General features: G+C 38.7%; 1 protein-coding gene across 1 annotated transcript in view; it reads left to right on the forward strand.

The window, feature by feature from the left end:
- Nucleotides 1-488: 488 nt before the first annotated feature.
- Nucleotides 489-23699, forward strand: part of VCAM1 (vascular cell adhesion molecule 1) — a 47915-nt gene continuing 24704 nt past the window's right edge. Inside the window, 13 exon segments of the mRNA XM_075182544.1 lie at nt 489-809; nt 1407-1691; nt 2658-2975; nt 3899-3925; nt 3928-4164; nt 5792-6058; nt 6348-6614; nt 6905-7171; nt 7506-7772; nt 8063-8329; nt 9004-9270; nt 9561-9827; nt 10118-10384. Coding sequence (XP_075038645.1) covers nt 755-809; nt 1407-1691; nt 2658-2975; nt 3899-3925; nt 3928-4164; nt 5792-6058; nt 6348-6614; nt 6905-7171; nt 7506-7772; nt 8063-8329; nt 9004-9270; nt 9561-9827; nt 10118-10384 — 3058 coding nt within the window. The 5' untranslated portion in view covers nt 489-754.

The following is a 23699-nucleotide window of genomic DNA, read 5'->3' on the forward strand; positions in this document are numbered from 1 at the left end:
ACTTCTAGACAATATTTATTTTACACTGCTACAACAATGAGAACTGAGAGAAAAAAAGGTCTAGATAGTAGTCACAGATAAAACAAGTGAATCAACAGATAACTAAGCTCATTGAGAAATGAAGAAGAATGAAATGAATGAAATAAAGGGATTACAAGGTATACTCCGATTTTATTATCACTTTAATTCCCAATCTCACCTTGTCATTTCGCTGTTTTTAACTTTGCAATTTTAAAGTTTATAAATAAACTTTATATATAAATAAAAGTTACTTCGTAACAAAACTGTTGGGATTTATAATCATCAAACAGATGACATTCAGAGACTGTCGGTGCTCCAGGCTAAAGCCAATTCTTTCTCTCTAACTTCCAGCAGGTGGCAGTAGTGCGGTGCGTTTTTAGCAACATTTTTGATCTTTTATCATGAAAAAAAAAACCATGTGGTTTCCCCGACGGGAATTCCACAGATGCCCACGTATAAAGCGGCATGCAGATACTTCTTTTATGCCATTCACACAACTGCTAACACAGATCGAGAAACACAGGAGTCCATGAGAAGTGTGAGCTTCATTGCAGCCGTGGAATTTATAACCCCCAAAGAAAACTTAGAACACATCGATTTACATACAGCTCTTGGAATATTAATAAACTAATCAGGACCTGGAACTGTAGGACCCATCACAGAACCTCGGATACAAAGAATCTGGAACCCTTATATCTTCATCCTAAGCTTGGTATACCTCGGGAACCCAGCCATGTCTCGGATCTGTTTACTCACCATCACAGCAATGATATTCTTCTTACAGCATAGTAAGATATTTGGGCTCATAAATACAATTAATTATTTCATGGCTATGCATAAAAAGGGCTAAGTCTTCCCTTCATATTTAAGCAAAACAATGTATATCGGTAATGAATAGATTTCTCGGAGATATGACTGTACCTCATTTTGTATTAGTTTGATACATTGATGCTTTTGTGCAAATCAAAGTTATCCATGTTATTGTTTTTTGGAAGAACAATTATGGGCAGGATGGGCTGCGTGGCAGGGGGGCATCTGCTCACCCCCCAGGCCGGTCCCATAGTGAGCTACCTTGGGCTGGGTCACTGTATTTTTTCCTAATAGACTGCTGAGTAGAGTCTTGCCCCCAGACTAAAATTTGCCAGCCCTCCCCTGAGAACAATGATGTTGCAATGTATGTGATATGGTTCAGAATATTGGCAATTTTAATCCAGAATGCGTTGATCTTTCGGAAAGAAATGACAACTAAATTAAATTATGGTCCAGAACAGAAATAAAACAGTGGTTCCCATCCAATACGTCCCTCTGTTAGCATCGTTATCCTGTTTTCCACAGTGAAATGTATCTTTTGTATCTAACTAGCTGATATTATGTCCCTTCCACAGCCTCTGCCTCAGACATCATCCTTTCATCTCCCCGTACCACAATCAAGGCTCAGATTGGTGAAGAGCTTCATATCACTTGCGAAGCCTTGACATGTGACAAACCCGAGTTTATCTGGGCTAGTGTCATCGACCAAACATTAAGTGGTACAGTTACTACAGTGGGTCAGAAGTCAACCCTGACCATGAAGGTCAGTAGTGACAGCGATGGATTCTACCGCTGTAATGTATCACCTGTGTCATGCAATCAGCCACCAGGAGAGAAGAGATTCCAAATCGCCATTTACTGTAAGTGTTTTATGTGGGTGACCTCACATTAGTATGAAGCACATTGAACTATTTGAAGGGTTTTTGTAATTAGTGACAGCTGTTGTAGAACCACTTGTAAAGTTTAGTTGTCAATCACCATTCTGCTTGTCTGTTAATATCACACATGATGGTAGTTGGCTTTTATTATAGATATTAACAATATAATATAAAGTAAATGGGCATATTAAAAATGGGAGGAAAAGACAGGAGCAGAGGGAATAGACGGAATGGGTGTATTAGGTTAGTAGGTGGATCGGGGATAATGCATTAAATAATTACATAGGAAGCTAATGTATTCAGCACATTGTGTAACATATGATATGCTAGTAAGTGGCAAAGAACATTTAATTTATTCATTGTACCAAGGGTGTCTAGATCATATTATCTTGTGTGGACTGTATTGAGTAGTGATAGTACAATAAATAGTATAATTATTCTCATTGGTGGGTCTCTTACTTGAACTTTGCTTTTTGGTATTCACATTAGTTTCATAAGCATTGTACAATAACACTAGAAGATTCATTGGCATGGAAAAATAAACATCAACTTGGTTTGTTTTGTTGTCTCATTCTTGTAGGACAAAAATCCACATATATATGACTGCAGTTATAATATAAGTAACCATTATTATTAAGTTTGAATGGAGTGTCCATTTCAATGTGTTAGAAAACAATAGGAAGCTGTTTTAGTACTAATTAGTTAATATAAATATATATTTGTGAAAAAAAGCAGATAAAATGTTTGTGTTGTGCTTTTAAGAGAGAGTTAAAAAAATAGTGAGGAGAGAAAATGAATATTGTACAGCAAGGGAATCCATTATTATATATAAGCATGCACCTGGCATTTTATAGAGCATTGAACTACATTACTTTGCAATTTTTTTACATTTATGCATTTCATTTACAAAGTATTAATAATATATAACACATCAATGTTCTGTTACAGCTTTCCCCAGTGATCCCATTCTACACATCTCATCTCTGGTGGTTGGAGAACAGTCCAGAATCAACTGCACGCTGCTAAACATCTATCGCTCTGAGATGATGACTGCTCAGATTTTACTGGATGAGAAAATAGTGGCTGAATATGATGCTGGGATGGATGAAGCGAATGAAGGGATGCAAAATGTCAGCCTGTTTCATGATTTAGTCCTGCAGGAGAGGAATGAGGGCATGAAGATTAAGTGTGAGGCTGATCTGAAATTTGAGGATTATGAAATTGAGTCTATACAAAGGCACACATCAATGGACCTCCACCTAATGTGTGAGTAATAGAGTCATGTCATTTTCTCCTCTTAGTAACTACTAAGGGGGAAATATGTGCTACATATATAAAAGGACAGTGACCTTAATTATTGAAATTGCAGATATGAACTATATAAGCAATATACATTTTCATTTCCCCACTCCATTATATGCAGCAGAAGCTGTGTCTAAATGAGGTCTGATATAAGTAAAAAAGCTGAGAACGCACTTTTTTGAGCTAGTGTGACATCACTGGTCCGGCCCCTGTGTATTAACCAACCTATACACACACTATACACACACTATACACACCTATATTGCATTTCTGCAAGGCATGTCTGGCAATCAGTCAGTGAACTTGTTCTATAGAAGCACCTCCCTCCCAATATAGCAACATACAGTAGATGAGTAAAAGAGAACGCTATAGACTAAGTTTGCTAAGTGTAAACACTCTAGTGATCACATGTACATGATTCAGCTCAGTAGAACACAACATAATATATTTATGTCAAATAGTAGTTTTATATGCTAAAAAAAAGTTCCTGGGGAGTGAATACTTATTTTTTAATAAATTCAGGAGCTGTCATTGTCTCACATTTTGTCATGAGTCCATCTTTTTATACCTCTACCCCCCCCCCCCCCCCCCCCCGTCTTTTTCCCCTCTATCCCTCTATATCCGCACATGATTATTACCACTGTTCCATGTATATAACCAGGTATACTGCATAGCATTGTATTATAAAATTGCAACCAAATTACTACAATTTACATTAGTGGACGCCTGGGAATTAAAAAAAAAAAAAAGCGAACACAGCATTATACATCTTTCCTTACAATCTTTAACACTGAATAACACATAGAAGCTATGTTTAAGTGAGAAATAGGATTTCAACATATTTTACAGGAGTATGTTTTAAGATTTTTTTTTCTTCTAATTTTCAGACCCTCCAGTAAAACCCCAAATCAGTTTAATTCATCCACTGTGAGAGCTGGTGAGGCAATATCTCTGATGTGTAGCTCTGAAAGTGGATTCCAAGCTTACATCCAGTGGGTGAAGCTTGATAATGGGAAGGAGCTTGAGATGTCATCTGATGCCCATGGGAGACTGATCCTTCCAAGTGCAGAACCAGAAGACAGTGGTGTATATATCTGCTATGCAAAAAACAACATAGGAAAAACATCTTCTCAGGTGGAGATCAGTGTACAAGGTGAGACGTTCCTCGAGATAATATATCTTTGTATCTCCTCCTATTGTTCTCAATGCTTTACAGTATTATCATTTAAATGCTCCTTTCTTCATTCTATTTCTTGATATAACAACTATAGATAAGTTTGAAGATTACATTATTTAGCCACCAACTATATAGCTTGGGTCTATATTTTTCACACATGTCCAATACAAAAATGAGTTTTTCCATGTGATATCTCAGTCATATTGTACTTTTCCTCAGACCAGGACTGTCCTTAAGATATGTTAGGCAACTGCCTAGCACCTAGAACTGACAATGAAGTCAAGAACTAAGCTTAAGAGTGGGAGCTGCGTAGTATTTTCCATGTATAAGGCTACATTACATTTCATACATATATTTATGAAAGTCAGAAGTAATCAATTGAGACTGAAGTAAGTGGAAAATAAACATGTGGGATAGTAAATTGATTGGATTTGATTTAAGTGTTCCGGAAAATCCTAGGAATACCATCCAGTTAGGAGCCACAATGACAGCTGGACAGTCTGTTACACTCACAGTACAATGTAAACTCTCTTCTGTAAAGTGGATGAGGTGAGAATTGAGATGGAGTATATGGAACTCTCACTTTTAAACATTCTGTTTTAAGAAGCAGTGGTAATACACAAAGACAATTGCTTTCTTTGCATTGAGCTAGGCAGTTGGCCATAACTATGATCATAATGTACCTGAGACCCTAAATTTAAGTTTCTAAACAGGTTGAACCACATCCTGCACTAAAACAATGATTCGCTGTACTTTAGCTGTTACACGCTGCATAGTCTGAAACAAACAGGTGCTCTGCATTGCATGATAGCTAGATAATGCATCATGTGATCACTTCCCATCCAATCACATGCCACCCTATCCAACCTTGAATTTACAACAGTTTTCAGGTTATTTATAACAACCAATGAAGTTAAATACACTATCAATTGTTTAGTGCAATGTTATTACAGGCGGCAGAACCATTTTTAATCTGTTGGCACTTCAGCCTTTTCTTCAACCTCACACTACTAAAAGTGTTTGTAGGGACACCTACTTAATAAAAATCAGTTTTATATAAAGCTCCCTATGCTAATCTCTCTTTCTCATTCTTAGTAATGTGTTACCTTATTGCTTTTATTTAACCATAATTACCATGCTCTCTCTTACACATTATTTCTATTACATGTGCATTTAATATGAGTGTACTTTAATATTTCCTATAAAGCCTGTACAAAATATCTCTGAAGTCAAACAATTGCATTCATTATTTTTATTAATATATCAATGAGACAAGAAGACAAATTAGAACTCAAGTAACAGTTTGCCTTATTGAATTATTAGGAGAAGCTCCAACTTAAGGTGGTGTCACATGAGAGGCATTTCTACCGTGTGTTGTTTTAGGGCTTTACTGATTCTTTACTGGTGAAAGTCAGCAGAAAATATCCTCTGAAATTGAGTAGAGCTGTTTCACTTTGAAAGAATTTGTATAGCAGTGCGTGTCAGTGGCCAGTGCCTAGATGTATATTGCCCATGAGACATCAAAATTAAGCTTAACATTTTTACTTCTGTTCTATTCTAATTTAATTTAACATTGTTTTTAATATAATTTTTACTTTATCAGTTCCACCCAAGAACACGTATATAACAATCACACCATCTCCGGTGATGAGAGAGGGAGACTCTGTACAGATAATGTGCACATCAGAAGCTTCTCCTACCCCCAGACTGGTCCTGAAGATGAAAACAGATCATGGGCTGATTGAGTTGGAATCAGAGAGTGGACAGTACAATATTTCACATGCTGGAGTGGAACACATAGGGACATATATCTGTGAATCCACAAATGTGATTGGACAACAAGTAGCAGAGACCATTCTGACTGTACAAGGTAAGATCAGCATAAGAATAAAGAAATAGTAAACATAGATTTTTATACTATTTTTGGGGGGTTTCTTGCTGGATCTTCTGGTGCTTATTTTTCTTTCTCTCTAACTGTAGTAAAAATAAAAACTCAAATGATCTAATCACGAGAATTTGGTAACAGAGTGTAGTAAATATGTATCAGTGGAACTGCACCTATGTAAAGGCCCTACTGTACATACCTGGAGAAAATGTAAAGCAGGGATTTTTCATGGCAACAATGTTAATATTTTCTTATTGGTTTTCTCATTGAACAGTTCCTCCCAAGAACACACATATAACAATCACACCATCTCCGGTGGTGAGAGAGGGAGACTCTGTACAGATAACATGCACATCAGAAGCTTCTCCTACCCCCAGACTGGTCCTGAAGATGAAAACAGATCATGGGATGATTGAGTTGGAATCAGAGAGTGGACAGTACAATATTTCACATGCTGGAGTGGAACACATAGGGACATATATCTGTGAATCCACAAATATGATTGGACAACAAGTAGCAGAGACCATTCTGACTGTACAAGGTAAGATCAGGATAAGAATAAAGAAATAGTAAACATAGATTTTTATACTATTTTTTGGGGGGTTTCTTGCTGGATCTTCTGGTGCTTATTTTTCTTTCTCTCTAACTGTAGTAAAAATAAAAACACAAATGATCTAATCACAAGAATTTGGTAACAGAGTGTAGTAAATATGTATGAGCGGAACTGCACCTATGTAAAGGCCCTACTGTATATACCTGGAGAAATTGTAAAGCAGGGATTTTTCATGGCAACAATGTTAATATTTTCTTATTGGTTTTCTCATTGAACAGTTCCTCCCAAGAACACACATATAACAATCACACAATCTCCGGTGGTGAGAGAGGGAGACTCTGTACAGATAACATGCACATCAGAAGCTTCTCCTATCCCCAGACTGGTCCTGAAGATGAAAACAGATCATGGGATGATTGAGTTGGAATCAGAGAGTGGACAGTACAATATTTCACATGCTGGAGTGGGACACATAGGGACATATATCTGTGAATCCAAAAATGTGGTTGGAGAACAAGTAGCAGAGACCATTCTGACTGTACAAGGTAAGATCAAGATCATCATCATCATTCATTTATATAGCGCCACTGGTAAGATCAGCATAAGAATAAAGAAATAGTAAACATAGATTTTTATACTATTTTTGGGGGGTTTCTTGCTGGATCTTCTGGTGCTTATTTTTCTTTCTCTCTAACTGTAGTAAAAATAAAAACTCAAATGATCTAATCACGAGAATTTGGTAACAGAGTGTAGTAAATATGTATCAGTGGAACTGCACCTATGTAAAGGCCCTACTGTACATACCTGGAGAAAATGTAAAGCAGGGATTTTTCATGGCAACAATGTTAATATTTTCTTATTGGTTTTCTCATTGAACAGTTCCTCCCAAGAACACACATATAACAATCACACCATCTCCGGTGGTGAGAGAGGGAGACTCTGTACAGATAACATGCACATCAGAAGCTTCTCCTACCCCCAGACTGGTCCTGAAGATGAAAACAGATCATGGGATGATTGAGTTGGAATCAGAGAGTGGACAGTACAATATTTCACATGCTGGAGTGGAACACATAGGGACATATATCTGTGAATCCACAAATATGATTGGACAACAAGTAGCAGAGACCATTCTGACTGTACAAGGTAAGATCAGGATAAGAATAAAGAAATAGTAAACATAGATTTTTATACTATTTTTTGGGGGGTTTCTTGCTGGATCTTCTGGTGCTTATTTTTCTTTCTCTCTAACTGTAGTAAAAATAAAAACACAAATGATCTAATCACAAGAATTTGGTAACAGAGTGTAGTAAATATGTATGAGCGGAACTGCACCTATGTAAAGGCCCTACTGTATATACCTGGAGAAATTGTAAAGCAGGGATTTTTCATGGCAACAATGTTAATATTTTCTTATTGGTTTTCTCATTGAACAGTTCCTCCCAAGAACACACATATAACAATCACACAATCTCCGGTGGTGAGAGAGGGAGACTCTGTACAGATAACATGCACATCAGAAGCTTCTCCTATCCCCAGACTGGTCCTGAAGATGAAAACAGATCATGGGATGATTGAGTTGGAATCAGAGAGTGGACAGTACAATATTTCACATGCTGGAGTGGGACACATAGGGACATATATCTGTGAATCCAAAAATGTGGTTGGAGAACAAGTAGCAGAGACCATTCTGACTGTACAAGGTAAGATCAAGATCATCATCATCATTCATTTATATAGCGCCACTGATTCCGCAGCGCTGTACAGAGAACTCATTCACATCAGTCCCTGCCCCATTGGAGCTTACAGTCTTAATTCCCTAACACACACACACACACACACACACACACACACACACACACACACAGTCAGAGAGAGAGACTAGTGTCAAATTTTTGGATAGCAGCCAATTAACCTACCAGTATGTTTTTTGGAGTGTGGGAGGAAACCGGAGCACCCGGAGGAAACCCACGCAAACACAGGGAGAACATACAAACTCCTCACAGATAAGGCCATGGTTGGGAATTAAACTCATGACCCCAGCGCTGTGAGGCAGAAGTGCTAACCACTTCGCCAACGTGCTGCCCCTAAGATCAGCATAAGAATAAAGAAATAGTAAACATAGATTTTTATACTATTTTTTGGGGCATTTCTTGCTGGATCTTCTGGTGCTTATTTTTCTTCCTCTCTAACTGTAGCAAAAATATAAACTCAAATGATCTAATCACGAGAATTTGGTAGCAGAGTATAGTAACTATGTATAAGCGGAACTGCACCTATGTAAAGGCCCTACTGTACATACCTGGAAAAATTGTAAAGCAGGGATTTTTCATGGCAACAATGTTAATATTTTTTTACTGGTTTTCTCATTGAACAGTTCCACCCAAGAACACACATATAACAATCACACCATCTCCGGTGGTGAGAGAGGGAGACTCTGTACAGATAACGTGCACATCAGAAGCTTCTCCTACCCCCAGACTGGTCCTGAAGATGAAAACAGATCATGGGCTGATTGAGTTGGATTCAGAGAGTGGACAGTACAATATTTCACATGCTGGAGTGGAACACATAGGGACATACATCTGTGAATCCAAAAATGTGGTTGGACAACAAGTAGCAGAGACCATTCTGACTGTACAAGGTAAGATTTGCATAAGAATAAAGACATAATAAACACAGATTTTTATACTATTTTTTGGGGCATTTCTTGCTGGATCTTCTGGTGCTTATTTTTCGTCCTCAATAACTGAAGCAAAAATATAAACTCAAATGATCTAATCACAAGAATTTGGTAACAGAGTGTAGTAACTATGTATAAGCGAAACTGCACCTATGTAAAGGCCCTACTGTACATACCTGGAGAAATTGTAAAGCAGGGATTTTTCATGGCAACAATGTTAATATTTTCTTACTGGTTTTCTCATTGAACAGTTCCACCCAAGAACACACATATAACAATCACACCATCTCCGGTGGTGAGAGAGGGAGACTCTGTACAGATAACATGCACATCAGAAGCTTCTCCTACCCCCAGACTGGTCCTGAAGATGAAAACAGATCATGGGATGACTGAGTTGGAATCAGAGAGTGGACAGTACAATATTTCACATGCTGGAGTGGGACACATAGGGACATACATCTGTGAATCCAAAAATGTGGTTGGAGAACAAGTAGCAGAGACCATTCTGACTGTACAAGGTAAGATCAGCATAATAATAAAGAAATAATAAACATAGATTTTTATACTGTTTTTCTGAGGGTTTCTTGCTGGATCTTCTGGTGCTTAATTTTCTTCCTCAATAACTGTAGCAAAAATAAAAACTCAAATGATCTAATCACGAGAATTTGGTAACAGAGTGTAGTAAATATGTGTCAGTGGAACTGCACCTATATAAAGGCCCTGCTGTACATACCTTTAGAAATTGTAAAGCAGGGATTTTTCATGGCAACAATGTTAATATTTTCTTACTGGTTTTCTCATTAAACAGTTCCTCCCAAGAACACACATATAACAATCGCACCATCTCCGGTGGTGAGACCGGGGGACTCTGTACAGATAACATGCACATCAGAAGCTTTTCCTACCCCCAGACTGGTCCTGAAGATGAAAATAGATCATGGACTGATTAAGTTGGAATCAGAGAGTGGACAGTACAATATTTCACATGCTGGAGTGGAACACATAGGGACATACATCTGTGAATCCACAAATGTGGTTGGACAACAAGTAGCAGAGACCATTCTGACTGTACAAGGTAAGATCACCAAAATAATAAATAACAGTCTTAGATTAGTTTTTCTATTCATCTGGGATTAGCTACTATCTTTTTTGGTGCTTATTTTTCTCCCTTGTTATCTGTAACTTAAGCAAAAACCATCAAATAATCAAATCACAATTATTTGATTGAAGTCATAACATAATCTAATTAAATATTCATGAGTTCATCTATGGGCTTTAGACATTCTGGTGATGGTGAATATGTCGACACTTATACTCTAGACACCAAACTGGTGACAGTGTAAATGTCGGCATATTCATTCTGTTAAAATTGTGACTTTGTGACTGTCGACAGTAGTAATGTCAACAGTTATAATATCGACATTCAAAGGGCAATGCCAGCTACAGCCGGTGGACTCACCGACTGACCTGCTGCCAATACAGCCCCCATACGGGCGGGTCCGGTACAAAATAGTTAATGTTAACAAAACACAAACATTTAGCACAAACCACAAACACATCAACCCTAGTGCTGCCGGCGATCCCACTGAACGATACAGTAAATAAATACATTTCCACAGAAGAACACTTATATAACCATCACACCTTCCCCAGTGGTGAGAGAGGGAGGCTCTGTACACACTGCATGCACATCAGAAGCATCTCCTACCCCCAGACTGATCCTGAATATCAGAACAGAACATGGCCTTAATAATTTGGATTCCAGGGATGGGTCATACAATATTACAAATGCAAGAATGGAGCACACAGGAACATACCTCATATTTTAAGACAGCAAATGGCAGAGAAAACATTGACTATACAAAGTGAGTCTTACATAAGCTTCTTATAATATATTGGTTACTGTTTTAAACATGCATTCAATAAATACAGATTTTAACAATGAAGGGCTATACTATACATTGTTAAAGAAATATGATTCTAATATTTTCCGGCAAAATACAAGCACACTGAAAATATCTAATCTTCTATATATCATTATCATCATCATCATCATCACCAATTATTTATGTAATTAACCTTACATCTTTTTCTCCAGTTCCACAGCGAAATACCACAGTGGTTGTGACTCCGTCACAGAATGTCACAGAGGGTGACACAATCACTATCACTTGTGAGACTCACAGCATCCCATCTCCTACCATCATTCTGCAGAAGGTGTGTGCCAGGAATAGCACAGTGCTGTACATCAGTAATGGCACCTTTACACTGCACAATGTCACCCGCAATGACACTGGAACATACACCCTCAATATAATTAGCAGTGACGGAAATGAAACCGCGGTCATCAGTATCACTGTAGCAGGTGAGAAGTACATAAAATAGGTTATTTGAATGCTCACTTTTGGGGTCTAGTCAAAGTGTTATTAATACAAAATTTTTGCTGCATTTTATTTGAGTTAGTCACAGAAAAACTCACACAGGAAACCATAAACAATGCTCTAAAAACTCAGAAAACTGAACTATTTGGTACAGCGCTGTGGAATTGCTGGCGCTATATATATAATTAATGATGATGAACAAGAGACAATAAAAACTCTCTCATGTAATATAATTCATAGCTGCCAACTGTCCCTAAGTTCAAGAGACAGTGTCAGGTTTTAAAGCATTGTCCCTGGAAATGTTCCAGTTTTTCAATACCAGCCATTTACATAAAGCAATTCCCTTTATACTGTATATAAAATGCAATTCATACTGTTTATTCTTATAGTCTAGACTCTAGAGCTTATGTTATTGCAGAGGTAAATTAAAAATGCAAACAATAAATTATAACCAAGTTAACAACATGTCAATGGGGTACTGGCAAGGTACAGTAGCAGCTTAAATTATGCAAAAAGCTGAAAAGTAAATTGTGATCTACAAACTTATTGTTCTATACTAATCCAACATATGAAAAGATAATACTTAGCTGCTAGTTGCTGTGGAGCACTGGGTGGAATCTCTTGATATTCGAGATATAGATGTGCAGAGTCGTGTGGCACAGGACCTGGTGTGGCACAGGACCTGGTGTGGCACAGGACTTGGTGTGGCACAGGACCTGGTGTGGCACAGGACCTGGTGTGGCACAGGACTTGGTGTGGCACAGGACCTGGTGTGGCACAGGACTTCAGAGTCCGGTGTTTGTTGGTGAACACACCAGTAAGAGGGTGAAGAGAGATGGCATTAGGTGCTATTAAATATGTAATATAGACCGAGATTGAGAGAGAGCGTAGATAAATAATGTATACTGTGGAGGAAAGATGGGAAGTAGAAGATAATTTGAACAAGAGAGATAATGTATATGTGCTAGTGTAAGACGTGGTTGAGGTGAAAGATGGTGATTAGTGGGAGTTGAATTTGTTGGTGCGAAGTAGTAAAAATGACGTGTGAGTTATGTATTGAGTAAAATTATGCTAAAACTAATACTAGTCTCGATGGAAAATATGGCTTTTAAGACTGGAATATGTGTTATAGGGTAGAAGGGAAGGTAATGTGTTTTTGAGGCATAGAGTAGAGTAGTGGAACAGAATCAAATATTTTGTTATTATTTCATACTTTGTTAATTATTTTATGTTTTAATCTTACTCAAATAGCACCTAGGAATATTATAAAATAGTATTATTGTTATCGTCGTTAATTTGTAGGGCACTACAATGCTCTGCATTGCCGGAGAGTGAGATAACAGAGCATACATAAAACAGGGAGATAAAATAAATGCACACATCAAAACAAAGGATAGGGAAGGCCCTGCTCATAAGGAAGCTTACAATCTAGTGAAAAAAGGCAGAACTGAGACATAAGGAGTGATGAAGTTTCGGACAGCGGTGCCAGTACACCAGTATGAGTAGTATAGGTGGAGTAGGATAGGCTCTCATATAATGCAAGGAGTTTTCAAGGCGTTTAAAGATTTGAGGGCTGGGGGTGGGGGAGAATCTGATCAGATGTGGTAGGGAATTTTAGAGGTGGGTATTGATACAGGATAAGTCTTGTAGGTGGGAGTCAGAGGTGGTTATCAAACAGAAGGAAAGGCACACGTTAGAAGCAGATCTAAGAAGGAATGAGGGAAAGTATTTCAAGATGAGGGTTAAGATGTATAAAGGAGTGATGGTGTTGTTGGGGCTTTGTAGGTGAGGGTAAGTAATTTGGATTGGATTTTGGAGAATATTGGAAACCAATACCTAGAAAGGTAGATCAGGCTTGTACTGCAGCACTTCAGATGGATTGAAGCATGGGACAGATGGGTGAGGTAGGAGGAAGTTGCAGTAGTCGAGGCAAGAGATAATGAGAACTTGAATAAGAGTTTTGGATTCATCTTTGGTATGATAACGATGTATTCTAGCATAGAGAGTGATTGGATGTGAGGAGTAAAGGTGGAATTAAGGGTGACATCAAGAAATTGTAATATTGCCATGAGGAAGATTTGAGGGGTGATGCTTTTGGACATGAGCTTTAGGTAGTTTTCACCAGACACACACAAGATCCTGAAGTACTGTGCACACCATCAATATTTAGGAAACCCATAGATTCCATGCAGCGCTTCTTGGCAATGAGCAGCTTAGGCAGCAATGTGGCAAAGTGGTGAGCATTTCTACTTCACAGGGCTGGGGTCATGAGTTCAATTCTGCCTAGGGCCCTATCTGTGGAGTTAGTATGTTTTCTTAGCTCTTGCCTGGGTTTCCTCTTGGTAATCCGCTTTACTCTCACATTTGAAACCCTACTAGTAACCTAATTGACTTCTGACAAAAAGTGGCCCCTAGTCTTTGTGTATGTGGTTGAAAATTCAGATTGTGAGCTCCAATAGGACAGGGACTGATGTGACTGACTACATATTCTTTGTACAATACTGCATAATGTAAATAAATGATAATAAACAAATATATAAATAAGTAATGTGGCACTGACATAGCAATAAGGGTAACAATCACATAAAGTTCTGTGTGCGGGCCCAGCTAAAGCCCCAGGCACTAAGGTTGTACAGACAATACCACACAATACAGGCCTAAAGGCACTTATTCAGCAGCAAAATGGAAATTCTATTTAGATGTTGTCAAATGATTTTGATCTAAATTTACATTATAATTGGTGATCATGTTTTAAAGATGTAAATCAGAGAGCATTGTGGCTTATGTTAAGCTACTAATCTAAGCCTCTGTCAATGTGTGCTGCAGGCTTCTACCTTCACTGTGCCATAACTATAATTAAATTATCTTAAAATAAACAATTGATTACTTTTAGGTAGTTCTTCTTTTAAATTTGCTGCTTTAAGTTCTTAAGAGATGCTGTGGAAAAGTACAAATTGCCTATCCTGGGTCTGTGTACTGGCACCTGCCAGACATTCTCATACCACGTATAACTACTGAGGGTGACCTGACATTCTGTGTATAGAACTAGCATCTGTTGTGTCCTATAAATGCAATTCATCACTCACTTCTATGGTTCTGCTTCTGTCAATCGCTCTCTAACCATCCCCCTCCATGTCTTCTTCACAGAACGACAGCAGAGCCCAAGATTTAACCCCATCTCCGTGATCATTGGATCCATTGCTTTTGCGTCGGCAGGCATCATTGGAGTGACCATTTATTATCTCAAGCAAGCAAAGGGGCAAGGATCGTACAGCTTGGTAAAAGCTTTGAGAAGCAAAGTCTGACTTTACACATGCCCGTTTTACTGGACCTTTTCATGTGCTGCTATGGAACAGTGCATTTATATTACAATGGACAGGGATATACAGGTCATAGCGTAAAGAGAGGCCCGTTCCAGCAAGCCCTGCGTCATAAGACCTCTATGGGAAGGAATCCTAAATGAGCTTGTGTTGGCCACAGCTTTCCCTTCTGGTACATATGGAGAACCTGGATGCTAAACCATAGTAATCCAGATATTCTGCCTGTAAATGGGAAAAGACTAAAGCTAAAAAAACTTAAAGACTGTTGTCAAGGAGAGAAAATCTCTCGACTTAAACTGGATGAAGCTCAGCGTGTGAAGAAACACTGTTTGCACTTAGATTTTGTATGTTGTGTATGTTTGTCATTACTTTAGTGCCTGGAAGCTGCTTCTATTTATATTTAGTATTATTTAGGCACATTGTTTCTGTTTGTTCTGTCACCATTTTCATGTGTTTGTTTTATATGTGCTAGGGACATGATACGTGGGATACATTTTAATTTGGCCTGTCTCCTCCAGCAAAGCTTCAGCTCTTGTGTTCTTTTGTTGGACATCGAAAAGAGCGAACTGAATAATTGGGAAGGATCAAACCCAAAATGAATGGGGCTTTTGTTCCAGCGAGAGCAACAGAATAATACATTATTTCACTAGATTCTAAGAGGAGGTTAAGTTATATTGTACTGATTCAGCCGTTATACCTATATGGTACATATAGGAATATGCTGGGAAAGTCCATGTTCATTTGGTTATGAGGATGTGCACAATATTTTCAGAAACTGGGCTTTGAAATCCTTGCTGCAATTTTGAAATAAAACAAAAAATGATGATTCTGATTGGCAAAAATTATTCTGTTAAAGACTTAAAGCATTTGTTTTTGAGATTTGTGATCTGTTATTAAGGTATTAATAAAATGAGACTTACTAAATAAATCTCACCATAAACAGCAAAAATGCCAAATTCAACCACAGTTAAGTTTTGAATACAACTTATCAGAGTAATGAGAGGAATATTGTTTTTAATATCAGGACACTACATTATTGAACATTTATTTACATATATAAAGAGTTTAATTGCTTAGGACTTCAAATAGGGGATAAAAGTAGACAATAGGAGATTAAAAGATCAATCACAATCTGATTCCAAATATTTTCATACTGGCATGACTAATTGTTTACTGTGCATATTACTGTTTGTGCAGTAATATGCACCTCCAGAGGGGAGGTGAAGTGTGAGGATGGAGTGGGGCGAGGCACAGGGCGGGGCTAAAATGACCAGATTCACCGAAAATCACGTCATGGAGGCCCCCATCCTGCTCACTTCACTAGGCAATGGCAGTATGCTGGAGAATTGCCTGCTCTCCTGGAGTGTGGGAGACCTACCTGGAATTCATGAGTCGCCCGGACATTCCGGGACAGTGGGCAAGTATGCCATATATTATTCATTCTTGAACTTATTGTGCAGCATAATGCAGTATATAGTGGGGAGTCATACCATGTCACAGTATTTTTTTATGTATATAACAGCCATACTATTCTGTAAATACACAACACGCTCTTTCAGTTGTGCAATATATACATGTACTAGTGGCAGTCCCACCCTGTGGTTGGCAGCTGGCAGTTGTAATTCATAAGACCACAAATTGTTTAATCCATCTATATATAATATCTGTCACTCTATATTACACATTGTAAAATCACAGCACAAGACTTTATTTACTGTTTGTACTGCTATGAATCCAACCTAAAATCATATGTTCATTGCAATCTGCCCATAATTGCCTACTATTCAGCTAGCACTGGTAAGCCATTTAAAATTAAAGGAAGAATAAAAGTGCATAAAAAGTTTATAGGTTGCAATTTCTCAGCTCCTCCTGTGAACACTCTTTAGGCAACTACCTATATAGCCAGTATCACAGATATTGGTCAGATATTATACTAATACAGTGATGGGCAACAGGCGGCACTAGGGCTGTATACAGCTCCCTAAACCTTCACCTGCGTCCCTCTACTCTTTCCTTCTTTATGTCCCACCGGCCTTGAGCTCAGTTTTTGGGGCAGGGACTGATGTGAGTGAGTTCTTTGTACAGCACTGCAGAATTAGTGGCCCTATATAAATAAATGGTAATAATAATAATAAAATAATGTACCCTCACATTGAATTGTCAGATTTGTCATAGCTTGTAACTTGATTAATATTTTACACTGCGCTTAACCAGACCAGGCCACATAAGCACGATCGTATACTGAACTCCCACACATCTCAGTTGCTAGGAAGTGACGTTTGTGTGTCTTATGCGTGAACGCACGCAGACAATCGACCGTACAATAGAACGAGCAGCGCTCTCAGGAATACCTCCCGATTATCCAACTCACGGTGATCCGTTCACTAAGACGGGGTTGTTATAATTCAGACTATCACTCCTATTCCATTTGAATGTTTGCTGGTAGTGCCGCCGTAGGTCCCCACGTAGTTCTGACCTGCTAGCTTTGTACTACAGGGCTAGCGTTGAGTCCTGTTGTTTCCGTGATATGTCACTTTCTGCATAAGTATGATTAAGATTTGTCATTTTATCTTTTAAATAAAGTGTTTTTAGCATTACCAGTATTGTATTAAATTCATTGATATTGGGCCACAGACAGCTATTATACCAGATACTCATATTCCTTGCCCATCAAATGGGTCTCTGATCTGGTTTTCTAGTGTGTTTCTTTTGAGGTTCTATGACATTCCCATTGTGGTTTTACGGATTAATTGAACATCCTATCAAGAATCTACATATACCCCTCAAGATATTCATCAGACATTATCTGCAGTTGGGACAATCATCACTAGCAATCCACAGTACTGGTTAGCCCTGATGCGACAATTTTTTATTCCCACTCCAATTGATTTGACTTTGAACTTTAATCGATAGGACTATCATACATCGACACCTATTCCTCTTCCCCGCTGTGCCATTTATTCAATCTTTGATTGTTGCATTACTGTTTGAATGTCTACAGTCCATTTGCATTTATGTTGAGATCTATTCTAGCGTAAGTATTGCATTATAACTGTGCCTGCATATCATCATTACTTATTCAGTTACCTCAAGGCTATTACAAGCGCAAAAGAGACATCTCATGTTTTTTTGTATAATAGCTTGTAACTTGTTTGTCTTACATTGAAATGACTGCTGATATGTTGTTACAGAATGTTGTCAATTTCTTTGATTAAATGTATTATTCAGCTTATTACTGAGATTAAAGGTAATGTGAGGGTCTTTTGAAGGATAGAGTTCACACTTGCGGCCATTGAATGTATTAGGCTGCCTATCACTGTACTAATACTTATATCATATCATATATCATAGTGCACTCTTTGGATGCCACAATGTGTGTTTTGAACATATATTATTTGTACTTGTAACGTTTTCTTCAGAACATCAGGGGGTAAATGTATCAAGCTGAGAGTTTTCCGGCGGGTTTGAAAAACCAATCAGATTCTAGATATCATTTATTTTGTACATTCTACAAAATGATAGCAAGATTCTGATTGGCTGCTGTAGGCAACATCTCCACTTTTCAAACTCGCCGGAAAACTCTCAGTTTGATACATTTACCCCCAGGTCTTTTTGCGCCAATGAAAGTGTGTTTGATGTGAAATACCCTACAGGACACTGTTCCTTTCAGATGTCAAGTTTCAGATAGAATCAAAATGACTAATGTCGCCTTCTTGTCTATGTTTTTATAAGATCTTTTGTTACACAATGACTGCTTTGTATGAAAGAAAATATTTCAATTAAACATTTGATACTTTTTTTAAGTTGGTTTCTTGATTAATTTCTTCCTCAGCAAACGATTTTCTTCTTAGATTTCCATGTGGTGCAACATATAGATATAGCAAGAACAAGATTTTAGAGAAATCATTAAATAGTTTAGCTTGCAGTGTCAATATTGGCTGCTTAGGTTACTCTGAGCACACATTGCAAAAGTCATTTGTAAGATTCCATTTCATACTGTTCTGTGACATCACTTAATTTATTCACTGAACTCTGGGGGAAATTTTAAAAATGATTTGTGCTTTGGTAAATGTCCACCCACAATGAGCAGTAATCAGTTCATGGATAGGGAGCAGGGCATAAGTGCAGATAAATTAATTTTAGAACTATTTTTAATAAATAAGGCCGGAAAGTGGGGCCAAACTATTTTCATTTTTATATTATTTGCTGTGCTCTGGTTTGTATATTACCAGACTGTGACCTCAAGTAACTGTTACTTCCATTAGTCACTCTCATTCATTTTAATATGGCCATTCATTGTATGTAAATGTAACTATCCACATATGTCATCCTACTATAATCTGAGTTGGTTACTCTCCCAAAACAGAATTAAGACCCATGGGACCTTAAGCATCATACTGCCCCTACCCTTCCATCTACTAGACAGACTGACAATATGTGCACTATATGGACAAAAGTATTTGGCCACACCTGTTAATTATTGAATTAAGATGTTTCAATCACACCCGTTGCCAGAGGTGTATAAAATGAAGTACCTAGCCATTCAGTCTCCATTTTCAAACATTTGTGATACAAAATGTGTCGTTCTGAAGAGCTCAGTGACTTCAAGCGTGGTACTGTGATAGGATGTCACCTTTGCAATGAGACTGCTCGTGAAATTTCATCCCTGTTGGATATTCCACGGTCAACTGTAAGTGATATTATATATCTTAGTTGCAAAGTGATAGAGTTTAGGAATGACAGCAACTCAGCCACGAAGCGGAAAGACACGTAAAATCACAGAGCGGGGTCAACAACTGCTAAGGTGCATGGTGCGTAAGAGTAATATCAAGTCCCACACCAAATTCTGCCCCTTCCTCCCTTGTAACATCTCAAAAATCCTTCCCTCCCTCTTGAAAGAAGCAACCAAAGTACTGGTCCATTCACTCATCATTTCTCATTTAGACTATTGCAATATCCTTCCCACTGGCCTTCCTGTCTTTCACTTTTCTGACCTTCAATCCATACATAATGCTGTGACTCTGTTCATCGTCTTCTCCCCCCATCGCTGCTCTTCCGGTTCTTCTCTGCATTAATCCCTTCATAGGCTCCATATCCATTCCAGAATTCAGCTCTAGTTCCTTACCCTTACTTACAAAGCCCTTACCAACACTTCTCCCCTTGTTTTAAAGAAACATATCAACCCGGCCACTCCACTCTGCCTTTGACCTCCGCCTCAATTCACCTCTCATTAGCTCCTCCCATGCTCACCTCCAAGACTTCTGATGTTCTTCCCCCAATCTTTGGAACTCCCTACCCTGCCTCCCTCGACTCTTCCCTAACCTTCAGTCCTTCAAACGCTCACTCAAAACTCACCTTTTCAAGCTTGCCTATCCTACCAACTCCTGACTATCTTATTCATTACCTTGTTTTCCTTCGCCTGCCTTGGCCATTTTGTCCCAGTTGGTCCTATTGTCTCTTACCACCCCTCCTTCTAGAATGTAAGCTCTCGCAGGCAGGGTCTTTTCTACCTATTGTCCCATGTCTGTTTGTCTCCATTGTACGTCCTGTCATGTCTTTTGCTGCACTCTGTGTGAGTCTTCTTAGCATTACTCACACTCATCTGTGCTACTAATGTGTATTACCTCATCTATTTGTTACTTGCTTCTGTATCTAGCGCTACGGTGTCTGTGGCGCCTTATAACCAAATGGTAATAATAAATGAGGAATTATAGTTAAGATGTCTAACCTATAACATAACTATGTTGATAGCATTCAAATAAAATAAACTATGATTTGTCATCGTTAAAATATCTGAATTATTTATTGTGTGCAATATCTGATTTTCATTGTGGCTAGTAAATAAGGAGTTAATCTAATGTAATTGACATATTCCCTTGTCCTGGTGGTCTATCAGCCCCTCTGACATGCACATGTCCTATCCTGATAAAAGGAAACCATTTTACATCTAAGTGAAATGAATGTCTATAGCAGAGGTGTCCAAGTTCAGTCCTCAAGGGCTACCAACCAACAGTTCATGTTTTTTAGGATTGCTTTAATCATGCACAGGTGAGTTAATCTATTTGGCTAGGTCAATAATTATCCCACCTGTTTCTACAGACAGAAATCCTGAAAACATGAACTGTTGGTAGCCATTGAGGACTGAACTTGGACACCTCTGGTCTAGAGGATCTAGTTATTACATCTAAGGATTTCCCTCTGATAGCTATCTAGATTAAAGTCTTTTTGGTAAAATTAGAGGATGTCGTCATAGAAAGATGTTAGGATTGCCTATAAACAAGAAGCTGTAACTTAGTGAAAACCATATGCTGGGTAGCCAGAAAGACTCTAGACAAATCCAAAAGACATCAGCTGCCTATGCATGTATAAAGAATATATAAAGGAATCTTCTGAAAAATTTATATTTCAGGATTTGGGAAAACTTGGTGTCAATATAAGTTCAAGGTACAAAAAGTGAAATATAAATAACTGAAAACAAACAGTAATCACATATTTTCCTGAATGAGACTTGCTGATGTCTCAAAAAAATATCATATTTCATATACAATTGTGCAGGAGGGTATAAACAGTTTTTTCAATGGGGAGCTGTGTCTCTATGATATGCCTGAGGAAAGTGGCTGAAGATAGAAGATTTTGTACATTTTTTTGGCAAACTATGATTCACACCATGGCAAATTTTCTCCCCATATTAGCATGCACACTGCCCATCTAAGTGCCATGGTTATATCCGCTATGTATGATATGGCAAGTTGTCAGCTCTGGGCACTCAATCTAATGGAAGACTGTCAATTGTACACTGCCTTGACCCAGACATACAGACGATATGAAATATGTAAGTTTTATATTTATGTAACTATTTATCCCTTGTGATTTTATTATTATTTTGCATTTATTTATGTATATAATTTATTATGTTTTTTTTTTGTTATATATAAATGTCCTGTAAAATTTAATAGAAATCCAGCAATAGTAATGTACAAACAGGTGTAGGGCATATTGCATCACGGAAAGCTACAAATGAAGTAATCAGCGATCATGCCCAAGAGGTGCCCTTACATCAAGATATTCGATGTGTACCGGATATAAACCGCAGCAGTGTACTACGTATAACATTTCAAAAGAGGAGGGAAGGGGGTTGTAGGGGGAAACAGGGAAAAAAATATGCAGTAAAATGGGTTTGGGGGGAGAGAGAAAAGGGACAGGGGATGGGTCGGGAGTCTGATGAGGGAATGGGGAAATGTGAAAAGGTTCCACGAGGAAAGATGTGTCAGGAGTGCAGACGTCATTTAGATTGTTGAGCAGGTTGTAGGGTTAGAACCAGAAATGAAATGTTGTAGAGGTTGGTTGTGATATGAGACACATGGGGTCCAGATTTTGTGAAAGGATATGGAGGAGCCCCTCAGGATGCTGGTGATGTTCTCTATCTGATAGGCGTGCCACATTCAATTGCAGACCGATTGAAGTGTCGGCCGTTAAGGGATTCTTTCAGAGGCAGAGATTTGGCAGGTCACTGCACTTATAATGTATCTGAACAACTTATGGTCATGGGAAGAGAGGTCTCGGACAGATAGAGGTAGGAAACCATGTTTGGGGTCAGAGGGTATAGGGGCCTCTAGTATTGTTGAGGCAAAGGAAAGGACAGTGGTCCAGAACAGACATAGTTTGTGACAGCCCACCATATCTACATTAAGGTGCCAGTGTGGTCACAGTTCCTCCAACATGCAGCATTTACGAGAGGATATATGTCATGCAGCCTGGAGGGGACATAGTGCCACCTGTGAAGTAGTTTATTCGCATTTTCTTTGATGAGGACATTGATGGAACAGCATGCAGGCCACTCATGAATGTCAGACCAGTCATTGCTGTATAAGGGTTTCCCCAGATCTGTCTCCCACTGTGTTTGAAAAAAGGTATTTAGCATCTGTAGTGTGAGGGAGCAGCGCAGTGTACAATGTAGATATGAGACCTTTCGAAGAAGGTCCGGAAAGACATAGGTTCTCGAACACAGTGGGCAATCTAGCCAGCATTTGAGTTTTCACTGCTTGATAGTAATGTGCCTGCTCTGCAGATATTGATGGAACTGTCCCTTTCAGAGTCCTCGTAGCTATGCCAAGTCAGAAAACTGCTGGAAAGATGCGGCCCTCGTGATGTGGTGAAATTTAGTTTTCCTCTACTTGCCCAGCTGGCGTGCATTTGACGTGAGAGGCCAGGTTCAAAGGCAGGATTTGACCAACTGGGGAGGGTGGGGTTGTTACAGTGGGACTAGATGGAAAGAGAGAAAGCCACCACCGCACTCACCGGGTGAGTGCAGGCAGAGGTTGGGCGTTGTATGGTAGGTAGCCAGAGGACAGAGCAGATTGGCGATCCTCCCAGTAAGTCCAAATCTATGTCTACCCAGATTCTGGTTTTCAGGTTGGGGGTGCCATTGGACACATTGAGCTAGATGGGCTGCGTAATTGTAATACCATCTGCCATGGGGGAGCGTTGGAGAATGCGAGCAGACCATATGACGAGCATCAGGGATGCCTGCAACATTTTGAGGGTTGGGGGACCTTAATGTGGTGGGTTTGAAAAAGATACAATAACCTAGGGAGTAGGTTCATTTTCACTGAGGTGATCCGGGCCCACCGATGATATCATGAGTTTATCCCAGGATGCTAAATCTTTCTTGATACAGGTTATAAGAGGA

Source organism: Mixophyes fleayi, chromosome 8, assembly GCF_038048845.1.
Source record: "Mixophyes fleayi isolate aMixFle1 chromosome 8, aMixFle1.hap1, whole genome shotgun sequence".
NCBI lineage: Eukaryota > Metazoa > Chordata > Amphibia > Anura > Limnodynastidae > Mixophyes > Mixophyes fleayi.